The sequence below is a fragment of the Anolis sagrei genome, chromosome 2, assembly GCF_037176765.1.
Source record: "Anolis sagrei isolate rAnoSag1 chromosome 2, rAnoSag1.mat, whole genome shotgun sequence".
NCBI lineage: Eukaryota > Metazoa > Chordata > Lepidosauria > Squamata > Dactyloidae > Anolis > Anolis sagrei.
The window spans coordinates 240,115,143-240,135,279 of NC_090022.1; the positions used below are offsets into that span (position 1 = coordinate 240,115,143).

The window sequence follows — 20,137 nt, forward strand, 5'->3', positions numbered from 1 at the left end:
GAGTTTGAAACTTTTCCTAAATGGAAGATAAAACATAAGAATCTTTAGTTTTGTCCACTCTGCATCTGCACCCTACAGCACTTATTACATTACATTACAGAAGCAGTTTTGGAATTTTGCTTTATTTGGAGAGTATCTCCAGAGATGTTTAACTCCACTGCCGTCCTTCCTGTGCACACTGCATTTTACAAGAGCTCAGCTGTACTATAAAATGAAATGTTTTCTTATATCACAGATTTTCCTGTTAAGTCTGAGCTTTCTTCCAGATGACATTATGTTTTTCTCAGTGCACTCTTCTGTATGTCTCCTCAAAAGTAAATAATATTGAATTCAATTGAGGCTACACAATTGAATAAAGGACTACAGCTTTGTTTTTTGACATATTGCCCATTGTGCAAAAAATAAACATTTACTTTAGTATGATACTCTAAAGTAGTTTTGATGGTTCAAGACATTCCAGCTTTGAATACAGAATATTAAGTAGAGGTTGCAAAAATATTTAAAAACACACAGGGTCTTCACACGTATCTTCTATAATGTATTTGTTTTGTCACCAAATTAAGCCTGATTTTGAAATAGAGAACCTTTAAAAGCTGGATTCAGTGAAAACACAGGAGCCCTTGGTGGCACAATCAGTTAAACCATTGTGCCAGTTGAACTGCTTACCCAAAGGTCAGCAGTTTGAATCTGGGGAGTGGAGTGAACTCCCATCTGTCAGCTCTAGCTTCCCATGTGGGGGTGTGAGAGAAGCCACCCACAGGATGGTAAAACATCCAGGTGTCCTCTGGACAACGTCCTTGCAGATGGCCAATTCTCTCATATCAGAAGCCACTTGCAGTTTCTCAAGTTGCTCCTGACACAAAAAGTAAAAACACACTTATGTCCTATTGTCATTATAGGCCACCCTAAGTGTTATGAAAACTTGTAAAGGTGAACTTTAATTTCTCACAGGAATAGAATGAGATCAATATGCCCTAATTGTATGACACATTTTGTATTGTATATATTGGCACTGTGCATCACTGTGTGAGATCAAAATATGGTGAATTTTGATCTCACCATATGGGTAGTGCAATGGTAATATTTTTATTCACTTCTCTATTTATCTGAAGCATTATGATGTTACTATTGTTGCTGTTATTATAAGTCTTCTTGTCAACTTCAACTTACTGCAACCCTAGCATAGTGTTGTCATGACTTGACCAAGATCACCCAGTGCAGAACAGAGACTCCAGACTCCATGTATAACACTCAAACCACTATACTATGCTAGCTCTTACACATCACTTTTATGCGTGCTGCAAAAATAAAATTTAACACCAACAACAAAATAGAAACAAATATTTAAAAGCAGGTGAAAAGAGTTTTACCACCCAAGGACCTGACCAATCAATATAGTTTACACGTCTGTGAGAAGTTCAGTGAAGAACTGCCAATTACAATATACTCGAGTATAAGCCCACTTTTTCAGCCCTTTTTTAAGGCTGAAAAAGCCCCCCTTGGGTTATACTCGCGTAAGGGTCCTGGAGGGAAGGTGTGGGGCTGAAATAAGCCCTTCTTTCAGCTCCTCACTTTCTCGCCAGACCCTCACCTCTTCCGCACAGCAACCCAGCTAGGTCACTGGGCCGAGAGAGGAGAGGGTGTGCGCCTTCCTGTCCTCCTCTCCTTTCACTGTGTCCCCTTCTCACCCCAATCTGTCCTACTTTTCCAGCTACTCCTTTCCACCTCATTTTCATACTTTTTCAACCACCCCTTTCCATTCCAACTGTCTCATGTTTCCAGTTCTTCTTGTCCACCCCCTTCCCAAGCCATTCTTTCCCACTTTTCCTTATTCATATACACATAGCATTTTCCCCAAAATGCACAGTTAAAATAAACTATGGTGATTATTGGAAGGATATGTAACCTAAATTTCCCACAAAAACTGGGAAAGCTTACTGAGTATAAGCCGAGCATGGGAAATGCAGCAGTTACTGGTAAATTTCAAAATAAAAATAGATACCAATAAAATTACATTAATTGAGGCATCAGTGGGTTAAATGCTTTTGAATATTTACATAAAACTGTCCAACTCTGATTAAATCATTATTCTAACCTTTGTCAATGTGCTTTCTCGGCTTATATTCGGGTTCGTTTATACTCAAGTATATACAGGTAATCTTGCCTTTGAGGTATGCTTTTCCACAATACAACTTCTGCTACAAAATAATGTCCCATTTCATCATGTGTTTGTGAACCTACTATAGGGGGGAAATATATCAGCCAACATAAAATCACAGCAGTAAAATATTTCTGACTGTCAACTAAAGGAAAGCATTGTCCATTAGCCTTACCTGTAAATGCCACTCAGAAAGACCAAAAGCAAACTGCAGTAGTGGTGGTGGAATTCAATATTGTACAAAATTCTGTGGCCAAATCTGCATAATTGACTGCAAAATACCAGCACTTTTAATCACATTGCCACACTGCCTGCTAGTAATATCCTTTGCACATCTTGCTAATCAGTAACTATGTGTATTTGCTGTTGCAGCACTGCTAAGGAAATGCCTCAGAGTTTGGTTCTGTAAATATATGGCAAATCCTACATGGTTTGAAAACCCTGTTCATGACAGTAGCCCTTCTCCATCTGAAAGGTTATAGAGACAGAGTACATCTACCTGTCCATATGCTTGCCACTTTTGTGCTCCAGTTCTGCTTCATCATGCTAAATCAGAAATGCAAAGTTTGGGAGAGGCGTGTTCCTTTTCTTGAAAGAAACCAAATGCATCAACAAAAACACATTTAGCCACACCAGACCTATCCTTATTTTAAAGGCAATCTTTAATATTCCACCCATTCTCATTATAAAGGCCCATCACACCCTGTCTTTATAATGAAAAATAGGTGCAATGCTAAAGACTGGCAGTACATAAACAACAAGGACTATTTTATTATTTCTGATATTTTGGAGAGTAGGAAGAAGAAAAATTTCCTCCTCCCAGTGTATAGAATGATAAAGATTTACTGCAAATGTACAAATGAGGCCACAGGAGAAATAAAACACTTCTAAAATATTTAATTGATATTATATCTAATTCAGCCTTCATTATGTAGAGTTATCTATGGTATGTAAGATGGACAGTTGATCTTTTATTAACCAGTGGTTGGGACTTCAAATACTTTTGGTCACAGTAAATTTCAGAATTCTATGACATATATATTTTAATATCCAATAAAATGACTAAAATTTATGTTCACCCAATAAAACTCATTAGAAAAAAATGCTGCTAGGGGATAAAATCATATAACTGGAGGAATGTATTGATTATGCTTGCAAAAATATATTCCACTTCCAGATTGGATTACATGATAGCCATCAGCTAAAATTCAATTTTTAAAGAGAAATCTTCATTTAACAGAGATTTGCTTTTTATCACTCAGGGCCAGATCAGATATCACTGCAAACTCAGTTTTGAAATGCAAATCTTTATCACTTAAAATGCTTTGCAAGGAGTGGATAATTTCAAAGGAGGAGTGGTTTTTAGGCACTGCTAATTCTATCCTCTACTCAAAACATGTCACCTGAATTGTCTTCCAGTTAACCTTCTAGATGCAGCAAACATCTCCTATTATTAGCTTCAAGGAGGCAGTTGCCTGAGACAACAGGGTGTTGGGAGGAGCAAATCTCTTGCATGCCCTGGCAGGCCTTCCTATGATCTGGAATATAGCCACCCAATACTTTGTATAGCTCGCTAAAGCTGGCAGTATATGAACCAGAGTCGGTAGTGATTTTCATGTCTATTTTTTCTGGGCACAGACATGTTTCTCCGCATTTGGTGGGTTTATCTCCTCTTCCTCTGCACATGGGAAGGTTAGACAGCTCTCTACTGTTCCTCAAGGAATTAGTGAGGTATGTGGGGACTGCTGGTACTAGCTGATCCTCCACTTCCTTCTCAGACAGAGGAGCACAGTGCAACAAACATGGCCCAGAAGGAGCCCCTCATTCATGAGATGTTACAGTAAAGAAACCAAACACATTTTGTATCCCCCCCCCACTTTTTATTGAAGATATTTGTTCTGGTCTAATTGGAAATCTTCATATTTTTTGTGATATTTCCATAGTTTGGTTTTAATACAGACCCCTAGGGGATTGTTACATGGAAAGACTGGGCAAGGGAGTGGACGGGAGAGACTTCTTGTTTGGTTTTAAAATTTGTATTGGCCGAGAGATGTAATGGTGTGGGTCTTCTCATCTTGGGCATATTTTCACCTCAAGACTTGCTTTGGGGCTCTTTGGATTTTTTATTTTGCTGCAGTGAGTGCTATCACATCATCCTTAGGTGGTGTCAGAGGGATAGGCATCACTATTGCATCTTCTGCTAATGTAGTGGGATGGAATTTTGCCACTAGTATTAAGCTGACAATGTAGGGAAGGAGACACATTTTGCTTCCTACCTCAAGCAGCAACAGAGGTTAGATTAACCACAGCAAGAGGGAATGCAAAGAGAACAGGGGTGACCTTTGCTGCCCCTCTTTCCTGGGCTACTTATATAACATTTTAGAAGACAGCTAGGTTCTGAAGTCAATGTACATTGTCAAATGTAGTTTGTCTTTAAGACTCCAAACATTATTTTACCTTTATTGCTAAACCAGCTGGAGTCAGCCGTTCACTGTTTCGCTCGTTCAAGCAGTCTTCACCCATCAGAGATGTGAGATGCTGTAAGCATTCTGCATGCCCTTGTGATGCTGCAACATGCAAAAGATTGTTGCCATTTTCGTCATGAATTTTATCCAGATTGTCCACTGCGTGGTGGGGCTGTGCAAAAGAGGTTTTGGGAGAGTTAGTTGCTTTATTGAAGATAACCTAGTAGCTGCCATCTTCAAGTACTTCTATGGTAAGGTTGAAGCAGTCCTTTAGAATAGTGGAAACAAATACCACTTCACCCTTCCCGATATCTCACTTACCAGGTGGATTTAAGACTCCCCCATTACATGTGAGTACATCTTTTCAAGCACTGAATCCAGTGATAATGAGGAGTTCTGCTTATAGTTTATCTCTTTCGGAGTCAGCAGTACTGGGATTTGCATATGATGCTGCTCCATTATATCTCATAATAGGTATCGCAGTAATTAGCTGATAAAACACTTGCTGCAATATTTGATTGTAGGCACTGAACACTCTAGCATTATACATTGCAACCAACATTACCATGACTCTTGGGGAGGGCAAGATGCTGTATCTCCACATGCTTTCCTTTCCACAGGCCAATTCATGTGATACATAATTTAATCCTATGTATTGTTGAAGGATTTGACATTCAGAATCACTTGGGTGTTGTGTGGTTTCTAGGCCGTATAGCCATGTTCTAGCAACATTTTCTCCTGATGCTTCGCCTGCATCTGTAACTGGCAAATCCTTTGACGATGCCAGCCACAGATGCAGGTGAAACATCAGGAAAAAATGTTGCTAGAACATGGCTATACAGCTCGGAAACCACACAACACCCCAATTTAATCTTACCTTACTGTCCACATCAAACTAATAAAGACAATACATTGAGAGATCACATTCAACTGTGCTCTAGAAAAGGATCAATTAAGGTTTACAGCGTGTAATCAATCTTAAGGATCTACAACAGTGGAGTTATAGATACTCAGTGAATTCTCTGTAGTCTGTGAGTACAATAATGACTTAGTGCAGAGACAGAGACCCTAATATCTTATGTCCAGGTATAGCTATCTATAACATTTCAAACAAAGGAAAGACAATAATTGGAATGCCTGGGGGATTAAAACAGAGTTTCCTTCCAGACGGATGAAGCATAAGATTGGAAATTAATTGTATAATGCCACTCATTTTTATGAAGGCAGATCTGGTAGAGGCATGAATGAATATTGATCTCCTGCAGGATGACAGTTCCTATGTCCCTAAGGGAATCTCCAAAGAACAATAAAAGATTACATTGTGTAGCTTTGTCCTAAATGTACAATTCTATTGGAGAAAACAAAAAGGAAATGTGCAAACCAATCCCAGTCTATGACTATGCAAACATTTGTTTTTCTTATTTTCTATTGGTTTTAGAGTCTTTTTCAAGATGTCTTCATTAGCCTTTCTTTCCCACTGAGATTACTGGTTTCTCAGTAATCGTGTTCCCTTTATTTTTAAAATATGAAACCCTTAAGCTTCTCCCAAGGGGTAAAAAAGTTATAAAGCATTAACTGCTTGTAGCTGATCTCCCTGGACCAAATACAGCATTGGAGTGAGCTATCATGATTCCTGATGAGGATTATGACTGAAAAGTAGAATGAGGAGGAAGAGGAAATAAATAATAAATAGAGAGAGAGAGAGAAATGTAAAATGTGTTGATGATAACACTGGGACAGTTAACTGTGTCAGTGGCTCTGAATTGGTATTCTCATACAGAACAAAAGGGAAATTTGCTTTATGTTTCCCTTGGCTCAATGGATATAAGAAAAGGGTGGCAGGGAAATTGAAATTGTAAAGATATTTTTCTGACACCCTGTGGTTAACTATAGTTACAGGGTGTCAGGAATTATCTTGGCTATTTCTATATACAATTTAAATTGCAAAGATAATTTTGGACAGTCTGCTTTTTTAATAATCACAGTGCAATAAACCACTACATTAAAAAAAATGCTGGATTTTTGTTGGTTGCTTAACTTCATGATCTGACACTGTTTCTGCTCCAGATATTTTTCTAGTTAAAGCACAAATGAAAGAAGGTACATACACAGTGAAGAATGCTTCCAGCGCTTGCTTTCCTCACGCCAACCTTGCTAGCTTGTGTCTAGTTGCTTTGGAAACGCCTGTTTGATCACAAAGCTGGAACTAACTAAGATCTTCATATGGGTCAGGGGCCAATTGGGGCTACTGTGTGAGCTCCTGTTCATGAAAGCTGTTGCAAAGAGCTGGGGTAAACACTCTTGAATAATAATCAGAACACAACAGAAGCCCCTCTGTTGCTATCACAGTTCCTCTCAACAGGACCTCAGTTAAATCTGCTAATAACTGACAAGTGAAGCCCCACCATTCTAAACAGCAGATTTAAACTTCATGAACACTATGGAGGAAGTATAATGTGCATGTCCAGACACACTGCTACATTAAAATCAACCATCTTTGCCATTACAAACTTTAAAAAAATACTGCCATTATAAGTCACAATGTATTTGAATTTTGCCAAGTAAAAGGAGCAAGCATGGTTTAATTTCAACTCCAATTAACATTTTTAAAGTAGTATTTTCATTCTGTTTCACCTGAGTTATAATTTAATTTATTTAAATGACTTACCAGTAGGGATATTTGCCCTTCTTTCACAATATTGAGAATGCTTTTATTCTTTTTCATATTCTCGTTCCGTTCTTCTAGACCTCCAGAGCTGTTCCAGTTTGCATTGCTATTCGAGTCATCTTGCTTGTTTTCTGTCACTGCTGCCTGCAGATGAAAAGTCCTTAATTGACTGTGGGGCAGCGTCTTCTCCATTTTATCACCAAACGTCCTGTTGAGGAAGCTCTTGGTCTGAGCTTCGGGTTCCTGAACTGAACCACATTTAACTAATGGCCGGGGAAACTCGAATCCTTCTACTAAATGCGTATGCTGATCAGGGACAATGGGCTGTGCTTTTCTCAGCTGAGAGCTTTTCACCGGGGACAGAACACAGAACTGCGTTGTTCCTGTTGGTGTCTTCTCAGTGTTTCCTGCAGAGTATAACTTGCTATTGAGACCATTCAGCGTTGAGTACACACTCAAAATCTGTTTCTCTGGAGCTGCCTTGGTAAAAGCAGCAAGCTGCTGGCTGGATTTAATATAAGGCACATCCAAAATTTCATCCATGTCCAGGTCATAATGCTCCAGCTCACCAAGCAAAACTCCCGGTTCGCCACACTTAGCCTTAAGACTCTCCCCACTACCCAGAGTCTGGTTGCCAGTCTGAGCTGCAGATGGAGAGTCACCATCTTTCTTGTACTCTACCTTTTGGTTCTTTTGGTCATCGCTTTCATTATTTTCAGAGCTTTCTGGTTGGTGCTTAAGCGGGGAAACTCTCTTCACTGGCCTGAATTTACTGTACACATCTGCAATGCCAGTTGGTTTTTGCCCATTTCCAAGGAGAGTTGAGACTCCCAAACTCCAGTTGGTGCCAGAAACTAGGAGACAAATGAAACAAACATAGAAAGAATTCCATCAGTTATAGATCTATTATTGAGGGGTAGTGTTCTTGGTCATGCTATCAAATACAATGCAAGCCACAAAACAGTGATATCTTTATTGGGACCAGCTGCAACACACAAAACAAAGTATTCAAGCTTTTGAAACTCCACTCACTTTGTCATATGGCAAAAGATGTTAAAAATCTTGCAGAGGAACAAAATTGACTATTATTTTTATCCTGTATGCTTTCAGAAGAGAGTGTCCTTGAAACATAATTATCCATAGCTAAGGTGAAGCAAAAATGGTGTGAAAAATATACTTTGATGTAAGTGCAGCTATTATGAATCAATGGGAATTCAGGAAATCCATTGATGTAATGAAGTAGTCTGGCTGAGTATAACTATCGGATTTAGGCTTTTGTTTTTAACTGCTATACTATAAAAATCAAATGCATGTGAACTATAAAGAACCTTTAAAATTTGGGTTTAAACTACTCTGTGTGTTTATGTGTAGGCTACATTTAGCAAGAGAAAAGAAATAAAATAAGAAATATAGAATTCAGCTGAATACATTTTAATTTAATTTGATTGATCAAAAAATATCCAAGGCTTTGCTTACTAGCTTAGAATCAAAGACCTAAATCATTCTTAACTTGTGTTTTGTTTTTTTAAAGTTGAAGTGGGGGAGGTCTGCCTGCAGCAGTGTTGGACTGTTCAAAAAAAATACATGCAACTTTCCATATCAAAAACATCCCCTCGAAACTGACATTTGTTCCACAGGTGGGGGGAAAGGTTCAATGAAGCATCCAAATGCAGCATCCAAGGAAAATATTGTAGAAGGGGACATTAATTCCAGTAAGAAATACGATAGATATGAGAAACTTTATGTTTGCTTCCTGCTGCTACTATTTGAGACAGACTATCATAGATCTCTTAAATAAAGAACAGTTTAGCGTTGCATCTTCTCCAGAACTGTCTTAATTAATGAGTAATTTAATATCACATATTCCCTAGAGTTCAGATAAATGAACATTACATGTTTTTAAGAATTCAGTTAAATTCTTGGAGCCCTAGATACAGGAAATCCTGACAGAAGCATATTCTGTTTAGTAGGAAGGAACCAGCAAAAGTATATATTTATTACTGAAATCACAACATGTATGATGATTCGATTTATCATGTGTACTAAACAGAGTGCTTCATTTGTAAAAATCTTGTATTAAATTTCAGGGTTTCTAAAAATGCTATGAAGAAGCAGATGTACTAAGGCTATATTCATAATAATATTTTGAAAAGAGCAGAAAAAAGTTTGACTTATTACCTGGATATTTTAAGAAGCTTTTGGAATTATTTGGATAATTAATTATTATTTCAAAACCAAGATCCAACCTAAGATGTCCAATACAAAAGCTTGTCACTGCATAGATTTATTTATACATTATATATGATCCTGGGTTCAGAGGGTGACACTTTTATGTTGGTTTTATTTACATGTGACATTTTTTCCAAGTGATAGGGGGAAATGGATACCACATGTTTCCCAGCTGTTTTATTCAGAAGGGAACTTCAAAAGTCTTTACATAAAAAATGAATTTTGTCAAAGTGGCATGAAAACACTTCTTCTGACAGAGGGGTCTAGACTGTGACAAGGCATCAACATTTTGTTAGTCATCACGTTCCTTGCATCCAGATGATCATTTACTTTTTTTTTTGGGGGGGGGGGGGAGAGATTGGAATGAATGTTTTTTCCCTGCTGTTGAATTCAAATACATGTCAACTCTAAGCAGATAGTCCCTGGATTGGGATAAACTGTCATGAGAATGGCAGTGACTTTAGTTCCTTTAGGTTGAGATTCTTGGCTCTAGATTGGGATAAAAAATATATGACATATGTATGTATGTGTAAGCAGAAAGTACATAACACAGATAATGATGTAAAATATCTGATACCATGAAGGCATGATAAAACCATGGTTTATCATAATGCAAACAAAGTCTGGTGTCTGCATTTTTCTCTTGTTAATATCCTGGTGGGAAATCAAGTAATTTGATTATTATTCCCAATATTTACCATGTGATTCATTTACCTCTTCTAAGTTAGGGTTTAATTTAGTTTCATATTAATATATAATACTGATCTTCTAAGACACAAATGAAATTTAAGACTGTTGAGTTGGAATGTGTTAGTCATGGCCAAACAGTCCTGTCAATGCCAATAAGTCTACTCTAAGCATGACTATTCAACTTAATGAATACACTTAGATGCCAAAAGAGGCAACAATTAAGAGTATGTTCCCCACCTTACATTGTTGCAGCAGTTTGAAACAATTTTGCCTTCCATGACTCAGTACAGTGGATCAATATTATGAATGCTGGGATTTGTATACTTGAATATTCCTGCTGTTGAGCTTTAATGTAGCTCAAGTGACCCAAAGGATTCATGCTTTGTAAGAGACTTCAAAGTAGCCCACAAAGCTTTGTAGCATGGGCTCATAGTATTGTGTAGCTATAATTATGCAATACTGCAGATGCATTCTAAGGACAAAGGTAACAAACTATTTCTGTTGTACAAGAAGAGCAGGAAAAAGGGAGACATCAAGTCTGTGTTTGTTTTCTGTGATATCTCAAATACTGCATTGTCTCCCACTCAGCTGGAGAAGACCCACTGCCATGTTTGGATATTGCAATAAACATGAATGAATATCCTTGGCTAGTGAGTATGCTATAAACATGGCCGTAGAGTCAAAAGTAGCAGTGAAATCAGTCTGTGACACGTTAAATGTATCCAAAAGAAGCAGAATCACCATGCTCAATAGCACTAATTGGTGCTAATTTATGGCTTGATAAATGAAGTTAGTCTCATAATTATATCGCTACAGTGAAGAGCTGTAGTTTCATTAGAACTCCAGCTAAGTAGAGCATTTTGGATAAGAGGCCTTTGCAGGGAGAAGGAGGAGGTGCAGCCTTACTTCTTAGTTTCTCCTCATCCTTGCAGAATTGGGCTTTGGCCTATCTCCCCTTTGTCTGATCAGTTGTGACATTTCAGCAATTATAGTGTTATGATTCCATTTTAACTCTTGTAACAACTTTCTTTGGAATCCTGGTATTTGCAATGTAGGGAAGAACATTTAGCATTCTCAGCCAGAGAGCTCTTGTGCCTCATCAAATTACAAGACCCAAAACTCTATAGGAAGTTGCCCTGACAGTTTAAATGAGAGCATAGTATTATACAGAAAATGCTGCAGTTCATGGCTTATTCAGTGCAAATTCGCATGGGGTTGTTTTGCAAGGAAAACAGCATTTTTCCTGAAGGAAAAATGGGCTGGCACCTATTCACTATTTATAATGTCAGAAGCTGGACATACATCATTATAATTATTGAAATTAATGTTTAAAGTCATTGCAGTACTGCAACAACCAAAGATTGCCTCCACAACCTACCTTTAAAGTCAAGCAGCTACCCAACAGGTATTGGGAGAGTTAGGAACTAAGCAATTATGCATCCTACTTTCTTCTGGCAGAAAGATGTGATGCAAAACGACCACTACCTGGGCTCCTTGCTTTCAAGCAGAGCCTATATCTTCCTGTTCAGAATCCCTTCGCTCATGTGTGTCAAATGCAAGATTGGTGGGCTGAATCTGGCCCATCATGTCATTTTACATGGCCCTCCAAATGCTGGACTACAACTGCTGTGTCCCTTATCATTAGACATCATGACTAGAACTGATGGGAGTTAGGGCACAGTAACACCTGCAGTTTGTTCTGTTTAGTTTGGATAGTAGGGTCTGAATTCAGATACAACTCTTGTGGATATGATGTTTGACTTTAAAGCGCTCTTTAATCTTTTCCCAACCTCAGAGCCCTACTTAATTAGAGCCAATTTAGCCCCTGGCCTGACAAAACTTCCTTACCCTGGTCTTCATGCTTTTCATTTTTATGTATAGTCACCATAATCTTGGGAAACAGGTTAGGGGGTCAAAGAGTAATTTGCCTGCCAGCATCCAGTGGCTCATGCTTGGAGAAGGATTTGGACTCAGGCCTCCCTGATCTTCTTCCAGCAGTCTAACAACTATACTACACTAGGGACCTCATCACACAATGGAAATTCAGTGTCCTAGGACACTTCTGCCCCAGTTGACCCATGCAGCCCCATGCCACCCATTACACAACATTGTCTCACTTCCAGCGGGGCTCCTTGGGCCAACTGAGGTGGAAGCATCATAGGACATTGTGCTGCCAACACAGGAGCCTCCTTGTGTTCCATTTGGAATGGAGCTACTGTGGGATGATGCTGCACAGTGACACTTCCCCACGTGTGATGGTGATGTGTCAGCTTGTGGCAAGGTGGGACATGAGGCACCAGGATTGCTCCACAACCCCCCAATTTGCCACAGAGGCTGGTGAATCAGAATGCTGGACCCCATCGATGTGATGAGGTCCCTATCTTTCCAAGATAACGTCTTAAAGAGCAACTTCTCAACTGAAAAGTGAGGGTACAACCTTAGCAACTTAGCAAATCAAGGCATAGATTTATAACTCTGAACTTCCATGCCTTTACTACTTTAGCCTATGGAATGGTATCACCTTCAGCAACAATCTACACCTACAGTCTGGTTTTGTGTGTGTATGTGTGTCAGGAGCGACTTGAGAAACTGTAAGTTGCTTCTGGTCATTCCTATTAGACAAATATTTTGGGCAGCTTTTGGTTCTCTTAGTGTTGGTTGTAACACATTTTATCTTAGGAATTACAACAAGGGCTCTCTTGTGCTTTTAACCCCCACCCCTATCCCGAACACACACCCAAACCCTTATCTCAGCCACTATTAGACAATGCTAAGAGTCCTTGCATCTGCCTCCTCTGTTTATTGATCTAGAACTGCTGGCCCTGAAAAAAGTTTGAGAGGTATAAATATGTGCAAGTAAACAAGCCAGCTCCTTATTTCCATCCCCTCCAATAAATGTTTGTATAATCTGATAAAAGATCTGCTGTACTTATTGCTGAACTCAAGCATTTTAGCAGCAATTATTATCTACATAGGTAATTGGAAGACAGATGGAGGGGAAGACAGTGTATTTGAGCATATGTGCATACAGAAGTAATACGATTCTGAAAATCTCTATGCACTCCAAAACAAAGACAAAACAAGGAAAAGACAAGAACTTGGAAAAGTTACATTATAAAATTATAAATTCCCCACCTATCCTAGCTAGTAAGCAAGGTGGAAGAGAGGGGAGTCTGGGAGTTGTCGTTCAAAAAAGTGAATGTTCCAACACAAAATAGAAAACTGTCACTCGTTATAGAAATGGCTGTTATGTATGGTCGGTCTTATGGCAATATTGCATCAAAGCATCCCAAATTTCTCTCACTCTTGGCAGGAATGTCTCAGATAACAATGCAGGGCAATAGTTTGTCACCGTGTTTGAATATTCTCAAGGGTTTTTGATTGTCACAACAAATCATGTTACATTACAGTGGATACAAGCATGCCTATTCCTTTCCTTTGCTATAGCTATGAAGAGCTCGGAAACGTCTTCTTCCATTTTACATTAAGGGCAATTTAACATGTGGTTAGTTTTTCTGTGGTCTGATAAAATAAACTGTTTCATACATTAGTTCTAATCTGGCTTGCTTCAGATAAAACACAGTGTGTGACATAGTCTATAGGTTAACTTCTAATCGCTCAAAAGGCTCATGAAAAACCAGAAGGAAAAAAAATCCAAAATTCCTCTTCCCAACCATGCTGGAAGAAAGGAAAGGCAACTGTGTGAGCACAAGGAAAGGTCATTCATGTCTTATCATGAAAACTGCATGGAGTTTCCTGTGTCCTCTCAATTCAATACGCAAGGCCATTGGGTGAAAGTGAATTCAAAATACCTGCATATTGATCATATCCCAACTCTCTCTTTTTCACCTCTCTTTCAATACATAGCCTACAGGTACACAAAGGGATCCACAGAGATAAAGCTGAGAAGGAGTGTCCTGGTTGGCCCACCTCCAGGATCTTTACATTCACACATTGACATGATTTTTGCAACAATTATGTATAAATGCATCCTGTGATCTGGAGTGATCTGAGGTGGGTTTATGTTATGCATTTTACATATATCCACATTGTCATTTTATACTAGACTATATTTATTTTAGGAACAAGCAGGACATACTGATTTTATCATTGGACTATGATTCCGGAGATCAGGGCTGAGATCTCCATTTAGCTATGGAAACCCACTGGATGATTGTGGGCAAGCCACATTCTCTCATTCTTAGAGAAATCTCGCCAAGAAAATTTTGTGATAGATTCAGAAAGAATGTCCAGGCACACAATAACAGCAGAAGCAACAACAACGTTTCTCGGTGATACACACCCATAAATAAATGCAAATGAGTTATGCCGCATGTTAGCATTGCTGATTCATTAGGATCATTCAAATAAGGAGAAAGAATACCCAATCAGTGAAAATGGCACCACACCAATCATAGACAGAGGAAACAAACATGAAAAAAATAATTCCAACAAAAATTATAAAGATTTCATACATTAAAGAGGAGCCCCCGGTGAGGCAATGGGTTAAACCCTTGTGCTGGCAGGACTGAAGACCAACAGGTCGCAGGTTCGAAACTGGGGAGAGTGTGGATGAGCTCCCTCTGTCAGCTCCAGCTCCCCATGCGGGGACATGAGAGAAGCCTCCCATAAGGATGGTAAAATATCAAAACATCTTGGCATCCCCTGGGCAACGTCCTTGCAGATGGCCAATTCTCTCACACCAGAAATGACTTACAGTTTCTCAAGTCACTCCGGACATGAAAAAATGCATTAAAGAGTAAACCTTCTTGAATTAAAATAAATCTAGATCTCCATGACTGAGATCCAGTGGAATATAAGGTTCCACAAAGCCTATAGAAGTATTCTCTTATCTCCCAATTTGTCTGAAGAATACCCACATAGCCCACAGCCATTCAGTGTCCAGGGAGGAGGTAGGCTGGCCAGGAATCAACTGGATGCAATCCTGCAAGAGGTTGCAGAAAGACAATGTCAATCTCCTGCACCTTTGGAAGACCAATATTAGGTGCATTAGGAAAGCTGTCCCTTCCTGCAGCCTCCTACCACCATATTTATTCTTGTTATCCCTGGTTACAGAATAGGAATGTTTCTCAAGTTGCTCCTGACATGAAAAAAAAAAACCTGAATAGACAAGTGGGGGCATCAAACTTGCAGATGGATGAATGTGAGAGGGAGCCCTAGCAGACTGAGGTACTGAATTCTGTTAACCCACCATTAAGAAATACATATAACATTCAATTACATCAGCGTATGTAACTAAGATGATGCTACCCAAGATCATCTTCCTATTCACATCTTCTCATAAAATGCATCACTCTTCCCTTCCTATTACCCTTACCTAGCTGGTGGGTGGAACCATCCATAACGAAAAGAAAGCCTTTTGTGTACCCCACAAAGGATCCCATGTGCTGCATTGCAAAATATCAGGACATAAGACTGCAGCAGACATTGGGGAATACAGTTCACTGAAGGATTATTTGCAACTCCAAATTGGATGGGAAACTACATTTCCTAGGGCCTTGCATCTTTCAATTGTACAGCTATACATACTGTGCCAATAATAAGATACAAAGACCTACTGCCTCGCTTGCGGCTGCTGCCTGCTGCTGGAATCGTACTGCTACCTCCTCTAGGCAGGGGATTTAAAGGGAGAGATTTTGGGGGTCTGTCTAGATGGAAAGATTTGGGTTTTACTGCAAGGGATTTGGATTGGTTCAGCCATAAAGCTATAACGTCTGCTATTTCCTGATAATTTAAGAACTGTCTTGGCATATATTCCTCAGATATGCAGAACCACAAGCTCTGGTGTGAACTCTTTGATCACTATCCAGTGCACTTTTGTTGTTGTTCATTCGTTCAGTCGTCTCCGACTCTTCGTGACCTCATGGACCAGCCCACGCCAGAGCTCCCTGTCGGCCGTCACCACCCCCAGCTCCCTCAAGGTTAGTCCAGTCACTTCAAGGATGCCATCCATCCATCTTGCCCTTGGTCGGCCTCTCTTCCTTTTGCCTTCCACTTTCCCCAGCATAATTGTCTTCTCTAGGCTTTCCTGTCTCCTCATGATGTGACCAAAGTACTTCAACTTTGTCTCTAGTATCTTTCCCTCCAGTGAGCAGTCGGGCTTTATTTCCTGGAGGATGGACTGGTTGGATCTTCTCGCAGTCCAAGGCACTCTCAGAACTTTCCTCCAACACCACAGTTCAAAAGCATCTATCTTCCTTCGCTCAGCCTTCCCTAAGGTCCAGCTCTCACATCCGTAGGTTACTACAGGGAATACCATGGCTTTGACTAGGCGGATCTTTGTTCCCAGTCTGATGTCTCTACTCTTTACTATTTTATCGAGACTGGACATTGCTCTCCTCCCAAGAAGTAAGCGTCTTCTGATTTCCTGGCTACAGTCTGCATCTGCAGTAATCTTTGCACCTAGAAATACAAAGTCTGTCACAGCCTCCACGGTTTCTCCCTCTATTTCCCAGTTGTCAATCATTCTTGTTGCCATAATCTTGGTTTTCTTGACGTTTAGCTGCAACCCGGCTTTTGCGCTTTCTTCTTTCACCTTGATTAGAAGGCTCCTCAGCTCCTCCTCGCTTTCGGCCATCAGAGTGGTGTCATCTGCATATCTGAGGTTGTTAATGTTTCTTCCAGCAATTTTCACCCCAGCTTTGCATTCATCAAGCCCCGCACATCCTCGCATGATGTGTTCTGCATACAAGTTAAAAAGGTTGGGTGAGAGGATGCAGCCTTGCCGTACGCCTTTCCCAATCTTGAACCAGTCTGTTGTTCCGTGGTCAGTTCTGACTGTTGCTACTTGGTCCTTGTACAGATTCCTCAGGAGAGAGACAAGGTGGCTTGGGATGCCCATCCCACTAAGAACTTGCCACAATTTATTATGATCCACACAGTCAAAGGCTTTAGAATAGTCAATGAAGCAGAAGTAGATGTTTTTCTGAAACTCCCTGCCTTTCTCCATTATCCAGCGGATATTGGCAATCTGGTCTCTCGTTCCTCTGCCTTTTCTAAACCCAGCTTGAACATCTGGCAACTCTCGCTCCATGTATTGCTGGAGTCTTCCTTGCAGGATCTTGAGCATTACCTTACTGGCATGAGAAATAAGGGCCACTGTACGGAAGTTTGAGCAGTCTTTCGCATTTCCCTTTTTTGGTATGGGGATATAAGTTGATTTTTTCCAGTCTGATGGCCATTCTTGTGTTTTCCATATTTGCTGGCAAATGGCATGCATCACCTTGACAGCATCATCTTTTAAGATTTTAAACAGTTCAGCTGGGATCCCGTCGTCTCCTGCTGCCTTGTTGTTAGCAATGCTTCTTAAGGCCCATTCAACCTCACTCCTCAGGATGTCTGGTTCTAATTCATTCACCACACCGTCAAAACTATCCTCAATATTATTATCCTTCCTATACAGATCTTCCGTATAGTCTCGCCACCTTCTCTTGATCTCTTCAGCTTCTGTTAGGTCCCTGCCATCTTTGTTTCTTATCATACCAATTTTTGCCTGAAATTTACCTCCAATGTTTCTAATTTTCTGGAAGAGGTCTCTTGTCCTTCCTAATCTGTTGTCTTCTTCCACTTCCATGCATTGCTTATTTAAAAATAGTTCCTTATCTCTTCTGGCTAACCTCTGGAATTGCGCATTTAACTGGGCATATCTCCCCTTATCCCTGTTTCCTTTTGCTTTCCTCCTTTCTTGGGCTACTTCCAGTGTCTCAGCAGACAACCATTTTGCCTTCTTGGTTTTCTTTTTCTTTGGGACGTACTTTGTTGCCGCCTCCTGAACAATGTCGCGGACTTCTGTCCATAGTTCTTCTGGGACTCTGTTTACTAAATCTAGTCCTTCAAATCTGTTCTTCACTTCCACTGTATATTCGCTAGGAATGTTAATGAGATCATATCTAACTGGTCTGTGTATTTTCCCTGATCTCTTTAGTTTTATTCTAAATTGGGCAATAAGAAGTTCGTGATCTGAGCTACAGTCAGCCCCAGGTCTTGTTTTCACCGACTGGATGGATGTCCGCCACCTTTGGCTGCAAAGGATGTAGTCAATCTGATTTCGGTGTTGACCGTCTGGAGAGGTCCATGTGTAAAGCCGTCTTTTAGGTTGTTGGAATAGAGTATTCGTTATACACAGCGAGTTTTCCTGGCAAAATTCTATCAGCCTGCGTCCCGCTTCATTTTGTTCTCCCAGACCATGCTTTCCTGTGATCCCAGTTGTCATTTGACTTCCCACCTTGGCATTCCAGTCTCCTGAAATGAAAATAATGTCTCTTTTTGGTGTATTATCCAGTAGTTCCTGCAGATCCTCATAGAACTGATCTACTTCTGCTTCTTCAGCAGCTGTGGTTGGGGCATATATTTGGATCACTGTAATGTTGAAAGGCTTTCCTTGCACTCGAATTGAGATCATTCTGTCATTTTTTGGGTTGTATCCAAGCACTGCTTTAGCGAATTTCTTATTAATTATGAAGGCTACTCCATTTCTTCGATGTTCCTCTTGTCCGCAGTAGTAGATCTGGTGGTCATCTGATGTGAAGTGGCCCATTCCAGTCCATTTCAGTTCGCTGACCCCCAGAATGTCTATCTTTAGTCTTGACATCTCACCAATAACAACATCCAATTTGCCCTGGCTCATAGATCTTACATTCCAGGTTCCTATGGTGTGTTGATCTTTAGAACATCGGATTCGTCGTTCGCCTCCAGTACCGTCGGCCGCTAGCCTTCCTTTCGGCTTTGAGCTAGCTGTGTCATCACATCTGGGGCTAGTTGAACTTATCCTCTGCTCCTCCCCAGTAGCATTTTGGCCATCTTCCGACCTGGGAGTCCCATCTTCCAATGGCATACCGACATATCTCTGGTTGTACTGGTCCATTTAGTTTTCTTGGCAAGGATACTGGAGTGGTTTGCCATTGCCTTCCCCAGGGATCACGCTTGGTCTGACCTCTCTGCCACAACCGTCCCGTCTTGGGTGTCCCTTCACGGTTTCGCTCATGACATCATTGAGGTGCTCAAGCTCCAGCGCCCCGACAAGGCGGCGATCCTTTGCTGGAGAGTGCACTTTTACTTTTGTGCAAATCCTATTGAAAAGGAAGAGGACTTTGCATTAGATATGAGTTTACATCAAGTGTGTATGTTTGCATGTTTCCATCCCTCTGTTCGTATGCATCGGCTTAATTGTTTTGGATTACTCATTATAGAATGAAAAACTACAAAACTAGAGCTGCATCTGTTCCACCATCTTCCTGCCTACTTTCTTGCATAAGGACATGCCAAATGCTTTCCTCGTTATTGCTCTAGGCAAAATATGGATTGGGAGGCATCAAGAAAGGAATGAGAAGACAGGAAGACACAGTTTCCTTGTATTTCCATGTATGATTGAGAAAGGGGATGTGACAATTTAGTAGCTAATGACTGTGGCAGGAAAATGCTATAACTCTAATACACATGATGGTAATTTTCCCTTATGTGAAAGAGGATACAGAAAGAAAATCCTTGCCAAAGCCCAATATGGTTCTAAAAACCTTTGTCCCTCAAAAAACCAGAGGCCTCGGATTTCTATTATAGGCATTTCATATTTACAAGTATAAAAGAAGCCATGATCTGATACAAGTACAAAGATTTGTTCAAGGCACAATGCAGATATGTTACTCTCACCAGTACAATTTGCTCCATGCTGAAAACAGAAACAAAAGAGCCTTAATCCGATTTACAAAGCGAAAAACAACACTGAATGCACTTTTTGTCAGTGGGGGGAAAGGTCTCCAGCTGGTTCTCATCTGTGTGCCATGACTCTTCATTTAGTTTACACTATTAAACTCCAAAACTTTGCTTTCATCTTAACTATTACAGTATGCCTGAGAAGAGATTCTATCTTGTAGCATCCTTGATAGAGTTTCGGGATTTGGCAAAACATCA

General features: G+C 40.1%; 1 protein-coding gene across 6 annotated transcripts in view; it reads right to left on the bottom strand.

Annotated features, from left to right (window-relative positions):
- Positions 1-20,137, bottom strand: part of SNCAIP (synuclein alpha interacting protein) — a 143,685-nt gene that overhangs the window by 31,582 nt on the left and 91,966 nt on the right. For 4 of the 6 annotated variants that reach the window (XM_067464472.1, XM_067464474.1, XM_067464475.1 and 1 more), the window contains 2 exons: positions 7,292-8,145; positions 4,616-4,795 (listed from right to left, as the gene is read on the bottom strand). In XM_067464472.1, coding sequence (XP_067320573.1) covers positions 4,616-4,795; positions 7,292-8,145 — 1,034 coding nt within the window. The remainder of the gene's footprint in view (positions 1-4,615; positions 4,796-7,291; positions 8,146-20,137) is intronic. The other 2 variants (XM_067464477.1, XM_067464478.1) reach the window with 2 other exon arrangements.